The sequence below is a fragment of the Mus caroli genome, chromosome 1 (assembly GCF_900094665.2).
Source record: "Mus caroli chromosome 1, CAROLI_EIJ_v1.1, whole genome shotgun sequence".
Lineage (NCBI taxonomy): Eukaryota > Metazoa > Chordata > Mammalia > Rodentia > Muridae > Mus > Mus caroli.
The window spans coordinates 141,298,020-141,309,568 of NC_034570.1; the positions used below are offsets into that span (position 1 = coordinate 141,298,020).

Sequence of the window (11,549 nt, forward strand, 5' to 3'; positions counted from 1 at the left end):
ACTACATTTCCCAATTTTCTTCAACGAATAGTTCCAGGTTAGTATGGGCCACCAAAGATACTTTGTAGACAGTTTGGAAGATATACAACAGTTTGGAATATAAACAACAGCCACAATATTGTTCCGCTTGGATGGCCAGGCAGCCTACACACATGGTCCTGGGTCTGTCTGCTCATCTTGGCAGTGGCTACTGGACATCATTAACCCCTTGGTTTCTACACCTGCACCAAATGCACTGTTAGCTGGATGATGAAGGATGAGCCTGTTCTGTAGGCTGTTAACTCTGATGCAGTTCCACAGGAGGCTGGAGGGGACCAACATCGATCACTGCTCTTTTTAAATCCACAACCACCTTTCCCTCTCCAATGTATCACCTACTGACCTCAAACACAGCAACAGATGTTGAAAAAAAATGGAAAAAACTTAATTGTGTTTTTCCAGTGCCTACAATTACATGTAACCAAATCTTTACAATGCACTCCTATTGAAAAGCTGACCACAGCTGGATTCACTTTTCTGAAGAAAATGTCACTCATACAATTGGTATGTATTTGGGTGCCAGAATTCCTTCTTCTAAGGGAGTTTAGCTCACAAGGTACCAACTAAGGGTCTATACTGACACAGAAAGACTGCTGATAAATGAAGCAACAGGAAAATAAAAAGAATCTGAACAGAAACAATCAATGCTTTCCTAATTTCGGTGACTTTCAAGGGTCCTTTTGCTATGGAGTTTATTGTTTGATACGAATTTTGGGAACAGGAGCTTTCAAATGGCTTTGTGATAGAGATATATTTTAACATTTTGACTAATTAATAATGTGAAATGTATGTTTATTTGTGTGTGTGTGTGTGTGTGTGTGTGTGTACACGCATGTGTGACCAATGATCTATATGTGCAACATGTATGTACAGGTGTCCTCAGGGACAAAAAAAAAAAAAAAAAAAAAGGTATCAGAGTCTTTGGAACTGGTGATGCAAATGGTCATGAGCTGCCCAATGTAGGTGCTGGGAGCCAAACCCAGTTCTCTGGGAGAGCAGCAAGTACTCTTAACCCCTGAGACATCTCTCTAGGCTTAGATATCTTTCTGAAATACGAAGACCTGGACAAGCAGCATGGATCGCTCTGAAACTCTGAGCTGTGCTGGTGGGTTACACTGGGTGGTGGCGTACACCTGCACATTGGATTCAAGCCAAGTTGGATCCAGAAAGTTATTGTTACAGAACCCTGTACAAGTCTCTTACTCTCTCTGAGCCTTCAATTGGTTTGTTTGCTTTGGTTTTGGTTTTGTTTGTGAGACAGCTGTATAGCCCTGGATGTTCTGAAACTGGCTTTGTCCAACAGGCTGGACTTGAACCCAAAGAATTGCCTGTTTTTTTGTTTTTGTTTTTGTTTTTGTTTTTTGTTTGTTTTGTCTCTCCTGGTTGGCTTTAAACTTTGGATTTTTGTTGTATCAAGTTCAGACAAGTATAGACCTGAAAGCAGAATTTGTCGTGTACCACTATTGGCAAGTACTACCTTTTTTTTTCATCTTTTTGTTTGTTTGTTTGTTTGTTTGAAAGTGTTCTTGAGGGTGGGACCATGATCTTGTCTTCATTTTCCTAGTATTGTGTGAAGCCTTCATGATGAATAGTATTTGTGACACATATGCCTACATGAAGACTCAGAGGCATGTTTTCCTTACTTACATAACATATCTAGGTTTAGTCTTCACCATAATCTCTCTTCTGGTATTCATAATAGGCAATCTGCCTGTGATGTACAGAAATATTGTGCTACTGCATGAGCACAATGTTTGGTCCAATGTTCAGGTTAAGAATTTCTCATCTGCAGCTCTCGGGTCTGATACACAAAGGTGTGTTAATCACCAGTAGATGTCGCCATCAGAACACACAAACGACTCTGGCCTGCTCTGCTGAAGCCTGCCCTCCTTCCACAGCCTTTCATTGCTCTCCTGGAGATGGTGAAGTGAGGTTGGTCTCCAGATGACATTCCTCAGCACAGAGCTTTGATGGCTACATTTGCATCCAAGAGTAGAAAGAAATTTTGGAAAGCTCCAGAAAGCATGCTTTTATCTATGGGAATGGTGGTCTTCGATTGAAGGGATTTGGAAAATTAAAAAAAATCATTAAAAAATGTTGCTTGACTGTTCTCTATCTCTAGGAAGAAAAGCAGGGGGCTGATCAGGAATGGGAAGGATAGTGACTTCTTGCTTTTGTATGTGTCATTTGTAGGTTTTTCTTTTCTTTTTTCTTCATTAGCAAATAACCAATTCCAAAGAAGAGATTAAACTGTTGTCTGGCAACATCTTGACAGTGTATTTTCCCCTTGAATGATTTGTTTTGTTACTGATTAATGAAATTTCTATTTTTTTTAAATGATGATACTGTTGCCTTTTATTCTCCAGAAGGTCTCTCACCCATTAATTCAGATTCATTAATTTGAATATTTATTATCCCACTATGTATTAGAAGTTGCAGAGGTGCTAGTATGGTGTTAAATCCAGTTTACTCTATTTTCTAGAGAGTCCCACAGATGGGAATAGATAAGGAATAGGTTGACTTCAAAATTACCCTTGTTTATTTTCTAGTTTATATGCAAAGCTACAAATATGTACATTTATAATGAAAATACACACATTGTAATTTTATAGGAGTGAAGGTTTACTGAGATATTGTCAAAATCAAGAGCTCCTTTCTTAGTTGTCTAAGTTGCTGTAGACTACTTAGAGCAATGTGTTGATATGTCATTAATTCTACATCTAGGAATCATCTAGGTGACAGAGATGTATGTAAAGAAAGCTTTAGTGAGACCTACTATGTTGGGGAAAAATAAGAAGGAACAAAAAGTAGTTGTCACCCCTTCATAGGAGCTACAGTGGGGCATAGTTACCTTAGTGAATGACCCTGGGACAGCATCCTCCCTGAATCCTGGGGCCTTTACATTGCTTGTGTGACTTGAGTTCTAAGCAAAGTTCCAGAGAGAAAAATTGCTCGAAATGAGTTATCTTCCCTTTGACTTTTGGATTAAGGGTATGGGCACTTTGAAACAACTACCCATAGTGCACTAGGGGAGAGGTTGTGTAGTAGACCCTACGCGGATGGAAGTCTAATCAGGTTGACCCGAAGTTCACTTTTGAGGCAAGAGTGTCATAAAGATCAAAGGATAGCATCATGGCTGTTAAGACACCTTGCCAGGTTAAGTCAGTGATTCAGTCCTGGGATGCTGGCAAAAGTAGCGAATAAACTCAAGTCAGCTGCTGAAGCCTGTGGCAAAGACTTGGAAAGCTGCTGCATGGCTCAGTAGGAGTAAAGATTGCTTCAGTTTTAAGAAAGGTAAAGTAGAGTCTGCCTTTGAATAGAGAGTGAATCCTCTAAACTCAACCTGTTATCAGGTAAGAAGATAAACTAGGCTCCTCCTCCTCCTCCTCCTTTTAATCCTATATTAGCATCCCAAGACAAGATGCCACAAACTGAATGACTTGTGACAATAGAACTCCATCCTCTTCCAGTTCTGGAGGCTTGAAGTTCAAGATCAAAGTGCAAACAAGGCCACACTTCCTTGCAAACCTTCATGGAAGATGCCACCCTTCTAGCCTCTTGAGGGGATGTCACTTCTCAGCTTAGAGCAGCACCACTTCTGCCTCTTGTCACTTGGTGGTCCCCTATGTGTCTTTCTACTCACAGGTTTTTTTATTTCTTATAAGACATCAGTCGTATTATCTGTCAGGGCCCTTCTAATAACATTTAAGTTATATCTGAAAAGACAGTTTCCAAATAAGGTGACACCTCTAAACCAAGGACTAGGATTGCAACTAGAGAGAGTATATTTCCAAGCATGCCAAATACCTTATTTGTTCTTTACATTATCTATTTTTCTCTATAATTTATTCTTTTATTTTCTTTTTTAATTTAAAAAGTATACATTCTAAATATTTATATTTATACTATAGATTTGTGCTACTCTCAGCTTTGTCCAGAGGAAGTTTTTTTTTTTTTTTTTTTTTTTTTTTTTTTTTTTTTTTTTTTTTTTTTTTTTTTTTTTGCAGTGAGTAGTGGTAACTGTGGAGACTTATAACTGGTCAAAGTATCCAGCATAGAAACTGTGAATTCTCACATGCTCCACTATGTTTCATAGCAGCCTTATTTATAATAGCCAGAAGCTGGAAAGAATCCAGATGTCCCTCAACAGAGGAATGGATACAGAAAATGTGGTACATTTACACAGTGGAGTACTACTCAGCAATTAAAAACAATGGATTTATGAAATTCTTGGACATACGGATGTATCTGGAGGATATCATCCTTAGTGAGGTAACCCAATCACAAAAGAAGTCATTAGATATGCACTCACTGATAAGTGGATATTAGCTCAGAAATATAGAACACCCAAGATACAATTTTCAAAATATAAGAAAATCAAGAAGAGGAAAGACCAATGGGAGGATACTTCATTCCTCCTTAGATTGGGAACAAAATACCCATGAAAGGAGTTACAGAGACAAAGTTTGGAGCTAAGACGAAAGGATGGACTATCCAGAGACTACCCCACCCTGGGATCTATCCCATAATCAGCCACCAAACCCAGACAGTATTGTACAATGCCAGATTTTGCTGAAGGGACCCTGTTAGAGCTGTCTTGTATGAGGCTATGCCAGTGCCTGGCAAATACAGAAGTGGATGCTCATAGTCATCTATAAGATGGAACACAGGGCCCCCAGTGGAGAAGCTAGAGAAAGCACCCAAGGAGCTGAAGGGGTCTGCATCCCTATAGGTGGAACAACAACATGAACTAACCGGTACCCCCAGAGCTCATATCTCTAGCTGCATATGTAGCAGAAGATGGCCTAGTCGGCCATCACTGGGAAGAGAGGTCCCTTGGTATTGCAAACTTTATATGTCCCAATACAGGGGAATGCCAGGGCCAAGGTGTGGGAGTGGGTGGGTAGGGGAGCAGGGCGGAGGGAGGGTATAGGGAACTTTCAGGATAGCATTTGAAATGTATATAAAGAAAATATCTAATAAAAGAAAGAAAGAAAGAAAGAAAGAAAGAAAGAAAGAAAGAAAGAAAGAAAAGAAAAGAAAGGAACGGTGAGTTCTCAACTAGGGTGGGTAGTCTATCATCTCAGTCTTATCATCCAAGGCCCAAGGAGCTTCTGAGAGGAGGGGATCAGAAGCAGTAGGTGGAAGAATAGGTGGGTGGTAAGGGGGCTGTGAAATGCTGACGTCTGGACATAACATGACTGACTGCTGCAGGCACCAACTCTCAGGAGCTATGGCTGTTTGCAGGAGACTTCCAAGCCACTCAAACTTCCAGTTTGGATAGGGGAAGGGCTCCTAGGCTTCATCCCTACTGGAGAAGCGCTTGGCGGCTGGTGGCGGCTGCGAGGGAGGCGTGGTCTCCAGTAGGTTGCTCACATCGCATGGATAGCTATATACTCATGTGTACATGGACAGCATTAACTATGATTTTTTTGGGGGGGGGTATTAAAAACCAAAGGAAATAAAAGGAGGATATGAATCTGGGAGGGCTTTAAAGTGGGAATACTAAGGGGGTTTGGAACAAGGTAGCCGTAGATGAATATGATCAATATACAATGTATAAACATATGAAACTTTCAAAAATAAAAGTATTTTAAAGTGTTTTATTACATTTATTGACTGCGTTTGGTTGTGTACATGTGAACGTCAGAGGACAGTCATAGTGGTCAGTTCTCTTTTACTGGTCAGAACAGGGTATTGAACTTGGGTCATTAAACTTTTATCTGTTGAGCCTATCGTCTATTCTTGATTCTGCTCCACTTCGTATATAGCTCTTCTACAGCCACCCTACCTGACCTGTAACTCTTATGACTTCCAATCTCTCTTTAGTGGTGATAGTAGAAACAATTATTTGTTTCCATATGTAGATGACACAATATAGAATTTGATATAGACAAATGAAATAAAAATTGAAAAGGTTTGTGTGCAGCTTAATACAGGACTTAAACACTTGGTGACCTGTCTGTAAATGGCTTCTTCTGCTCAGACCTCAGCTTCCTTGTGTGTAAAATATCTGTACTATGTGGTTTGAAAAAAATCAATAACCCATGTGCATAATCCAGAGGATCCACCAGTTTGGAACCAGAGGAAGAGGGCCAGAGAGCAGGAGAGTGAGAAACAAGCTCTGCCATTAGGCACCCTGGGACTTAAAAACAAACCATGTTGCATCTTTATTTCTCTCTTGGGGTGGACGCACCAACAACCTTCCTGTCATGTTGCTGGCTCACACTTTCCAGTCTGTTCAAACTGACAAGGTCAGTTCAGGACCTTTCTGAAAATTCCACCAGACCCTTCTCCTCTGGAAGGGGAAGGCTAATTAACATTTTGCAGGAAGGACCAGATCTGCAGGTGGGGGAGGCCTAGACCAGGTAAACACAATCTGCTGGATGGACCTGCAGGTGGGAGAGGCCTCTAGACCATATAAACACATTCCACAGGACAGACCCTGCCACCTCATTCCCCAGAGACCAATCAATGTAAAAGTCACACTGCTCTGCCAATCACACCGTGCCTAATGGCTGCTGCTCTGAAAAACTGTATAAAGACTGACCAAACAGGCTGGGGAGTGGGGGTCGCCATCTCTCCTTCAGGTGTAGGAACAATAAATTCCTCTTGCTTTTTGCATAGATTCCAGGCACCCTGTGGTTCACTCGGGGGGGGGGGGGAGGGGCGGCGGTCCCTGGTAACCTAAGGCTTGCCAGAGTCTTACAAAACCAAGTGTCTCCCAAAGAACAGGGGAGCTGTAGAAGCCACAGTTTAATAGTCTATCAGGCACACAGCCAAGGCCAGTCTCAAGATCCGGTCACTGTTTCCACTGGGTTTCAAAAGTGCCTATTTTTCCATCTCTATACCACATTGCCAAAGAGATAGAAACAGCGAAGTGTTGTTCTGAAGAACACAGAGACACTCCTGGATCAAGTGCTTGCCATTCTTTGATTCAGTGAGCCAGGAGAATGTTATTTTGAAGTCAAGGGAGCAATGAGAGCTGCAGAGGTTGAGCTAGGTGTGTGTCAACATTGGACAGAGGCATGTGCCTGCCTGTCTTAGGCAGAGGATAAGAAGCACCCATTTCATTTGCTTAGAAACCAGATGTGGTACTTGGATTATGGGATTGAAGCTCCAAGGTTTAAAAAAGGTTCAAGAGTCTCTATATTTCTTCACCTTAGTCTGAGAAGTAACACCCTGGTGACAGAGAGCTAAAAGAATGCCTGCAAGGATTGTTCCTTCACTCTCATTGTCTGCTTTGAATGGAAGCTGGCTTCTGTGTTATCCGGGAATAAAGCTACGTGTAATTCTGGGATATGCTTAACTTGATAATGTCAATTAAGGAAGTTCTCCAATGGCTTTTAAGCTCTCAGTAGGAGAGTGTAGGATTTTTACCTGCCAATTACGATGGCTTTCTGAAAGCTGTCAGGCATTCTTTCCTTCTATAATTCTTCTACTATTGTTGGCAGTGTTGGCCTTTGACCAGAAATAAAAGCTTCTATTGAAGACAAACATCCTGTGTATCCACTGGGCAAGGACCATGTTGGCTTTTCAGTAGCCAAGTACAGTCTTTGCCAAGAAGCAGTGGCAGAACAATCTCCATTACTAAGTGGAACCAACCCCCAGAGCTGTGTAGCACAGGTTTGTGGTGCCAGTAATTCTGCTTTTGCATCCCCTAGACCCCTTGGTCAGTCTCTTGTTATAATCACACTTAGGAACAAGGAGACTCAAACCCATCAGATTTTACTGCATAGAATAGCAACAGTCCGTCATTTTGCTTTTTACAGGGAGAGGGGAAAAAAAAACTGTATCAAACCACTAAACTTCCTATTTCTAAGTTTCCTATAACCGCTCAACTGGGGTTGAGCTCATTGAGTTCAGCCTTCTCAGTCTCTTGAAACAAATTCTGTTTCCCATTACCCTGGAAATGTTACAATGCCCTAAAACAATTTATGGGAAGCTTTGTATTTTCTATCTACTTTGTTCTCCAGCATTTAGGCATATGGAACTACTCACTCACCTAGGAGTCTAGCTATTTCTTTAGGGAATGATTGTTTCCATGATCCGTTTGTTTAGCTTGTTCCCCTTCCTTGCTTGGTATGCATCAATCGACCCTCCGTTGCATGGGAGAGCACAAAGACTAAAAGCCAAAGGTGACTGGATTTTATACCAAGACTCTGACATTGTCCTTAGGAAGCTTGAGGAGGTTACATTACTGGTTTTGTGTCACTGTTTATTTGCTGTAAACTGGGGGAGAATTGCAGTACCTGTTTCAAAGACAGATCACGAGCTCACAAAGGTTGTGTATGTAAAGCCTGTATCTGCTCCAGTAAAGATGAATAATATTATTAGGATTCAGGTGTTAGCTTGGCTGCCACATTCCCCATGAACATTTGTCCTGGTTTAGTGCTCTGTGTGGCCTAATTGTACCTTGTTCTTTTCCTTATCATGTCTTTTATCATGCAATGTTGTCATTTGGGAAAGGAGGCTACAGTGACATGAGTTGGACTGACCTGGTTTGTAGGTAGATAGTCCTGTCTCTGAGGAATTTTAGTCCATCACTACCCCCACCTTTTCCTAAGCTTAAAGAAGTCTCTTTAAAGCCTTAAATCAGTAGCCCTTAAAGATACCACATAAATGTTTTGAAATGATGAGATACAAGTCATGTTCGTGGAACATTGTGTTCTCCCCTTTCAGGCTGATGGAACTTCTTCTCCCACACTCGTTCATTACAATGAATGGAAGATGCTCCATTCTGACACAACACATTTTCACATTTTCTCCTCCTCTTTTCTTCATCTTCATCTGCTTCTTCTTCTTCTTTTTCCCTCCTTTCTCCTCTTCTTCCTTCCTTCCTTCCTTCCTTCCTTCCTTCCTTCCTTCCTTCCTTCCTTCCTCCTCTTCCTTGCTTTCTTCTTCTCTTCTTCCTCCTCTCCTTTCTCCTCCTTTTTCTTCTATGCAAAAATATATACGTTTGGCTGAGTTCATTATGATAGAATTTTCTCTCTTTCATAGGCCCCTTTCCATTTCATTCAGTGGTAATTATAGTCAGCTGTATGTACCACGTAGGCAGGCACATCTCTCTTACAATAATCTTTTACTATCACTTCTAATGTCATTAAGCACATATTGGAAATGTCCAAGACTGCATAAACTATATTAGCAGCTATAATCCTTTGGTGCACATAAGTGAGTGCTTCTCTTACCCTCTATGTACTGGCAAGTAAGACTTGAAGAAGCTGGTCTGTGTCTGAACATACAGAAAAAACATAGGAGAAAGCCAAACACTCAGCCCCTCCTCTTTCTGACTCTTTGATACAGGGTTCCATGTTTTCATGTATCCCAGCCTTGCATTGCTGCGTCACAGATGATGACCTTAAGCTTCTGATATTCCTGTGTCCACCCCCTGGATGCAGTCTCTGAGAACAACGTATATTGAATTTTAAATCCCTCACCATCAGAATGTGGCTATTTAGGAGCCAGGCTTTAAAGAGGTGGTTAAGCTACAATAAGGTCCTTGTGTGGGCCTTTTCTAACCTGACTGGAGTCCTCAAAACATGGAGGATTTAAAAGACTTCAGAAATGTGTGGGCTGTGTTAGACAGGGCTGACCTCCAAATCCCATCTACATCAGCAGCTCAAAGGAAGAAAGGTTTAAGTTAGCTTATTGTTTAGAGGTTCATGGTCACTTCATGGTCAGCTTGCTGCACTCTTTCTGGGCTCTGGTGAAGCAGAGCATCATGGCAGAAGAAAACAAAGTTGCTAATCTCATAGTGACCAGGACACAGATAGAGAGAAGGGATGGGAGAGGTGAGAGGAGGTGGGGGGCACCTCCACAGATAGAGAGAAAGGGGCAGAGAGAGACAGAGAGACAGACAGAGACAGAGAGACAGAGAGAGAAACACAGAGAGAGTGTTAAGTTCCATTCTCTTACCTTCTAAAGTTATTAGTATTCCTCAAACTATCTGAGCTATTCAAGAAATAAGTTTTTACCAAATGAATCTGTGGGGGAACATTTTTCATACCAAAGTACAACATACATACAACTTTATGCCCCAGGAAAAGAAGCATGAACCTTGATCTTGAACTTATGGCCTCCAGAAATATATGAAAAAATGATGTTTACACGACCCAATCTGTGCCACTTTGTTATGATCCCTCTAGACAATGAATACAACCATTGGTGAGTACATGGTCAGTCTTCTGTGCCTGTACAGAGAAGGAGAACCTGACCTGCATTGCTCTGGAGATGAGATTTTAAGAAAGACAGAAGGGAATAACTAAGTATTAAAGAATATGCAGCATGTGCTGAGTCCTCCTTACTCATAACCGCTCAACTCTCATGACAGAGGTGGTCCTTTACAGCTGGAACAGTGACAAGGAAGCAAAGAACACTGGTTGCTCTTCCAGAAATCCTGATTTTGATTCCCAGTACTCATATGGTAGCTCACAGCAATATGTAACTCTAGTTCCAGGGATCATGATAACCTCTCCAGGCATCAGGCACACACATGGAGCACAGACATGTGTCTAGACAAAACTCTTACACACATAAAATGAATAAAGATACATCCTAAAAAATATTTTTAAAAAAGAAGTGAGTGAGCTTAAGCGCCTCCGCGGTCTGAGGAATGTCAACTATTCAATATGGAGGCGGAGGTCGATAAGCTGGAACCGATGTTCCAGAAAGCTGATTCTGATCTGGATTACCTTCAATATAGGCTGGAATATGAAGTCAAGACTAATCACCCACATTCAGCAGGAGAGAGAAATGCAGTTACAGTTTTAAAGGAATTATCAGCAAGAAGGTCTCGCTATCAAGCTTTATGTGCACGCTTTAAGGCAGTTTCTGTTGAGCAAAAAGAGACCAAGAGCTGCATCTGTGCTACTTTGAACAAGACAATGACCATGATACAAGAACTACAAAAGCAAACAAACCTGGAGCTAACTCTACTGACTGAAGAAGAGAAAGCTGCAACAGAGCCATTAAAGTCTCACATGCCAGACTGATAAAAAAGAATGTTAAAGAGGAACTCTGGTGGAGAGAAGAGCAATTCCAGAGATTCGGCAAGACCTCTAGAGGCTGGGGCTGATGAGGAAGCCTGATGTTTTCCTTGACTGAGAGGATCGTGTTGCATTTCATAAGAGGAAATTGTAAGAAGCGTAGATGTCATACAACTGAAAACCAAAAGGATGGGATGGGAATAAAGCAATGTAAATTAAAAAAAAGGTGAGCTTTTCACATGTTTGACATATAGTAGGATACTGTGGACCACCTGGTCTATTCTGTAGAAGAGACTTAAAAGAAAGAAATGAACAGAGCCAGAAGCACTAGTCTTTGGATCCAGAGTTTCAACAATTCCCTACACTGTCTGACATTGTGGTATATGTACAAAAAATAGTACAGATCTTTCTAATCCAGTAACTTTTTATATCTGCTAGAAATCAGCTATTTTTCTAAAGTTTGGATTGTGGTCTTTTTCTCTCCCCCCATTGCTGAGTTTTTTCCCATATATATTGACTCCA

General features: G+C 41.2%; 1 protein-coding gene across 1 annotated transcript; it reads left to right on the forward strand.

Moving 5' to 3' along the window:
* Positions 1–10,670: 10,670 nt before the first annotated feature.
* On the forward strand, positions 10,671–11,033 carry LOC110289675 (spindle and kinetochore-associated protein 2). Its single transcript, XM_021156028.1, has one exon. The coding sequence runs from the start codon at positions 10,671–10,673 to the stop codon at positions 11,031–11,033; it is 363 nt and encodes a 120-aa protein (XP_021011687.1).
* The last annotated feature ends 516 nt before the right edge of the window (positions 11,034–11,549 follow it).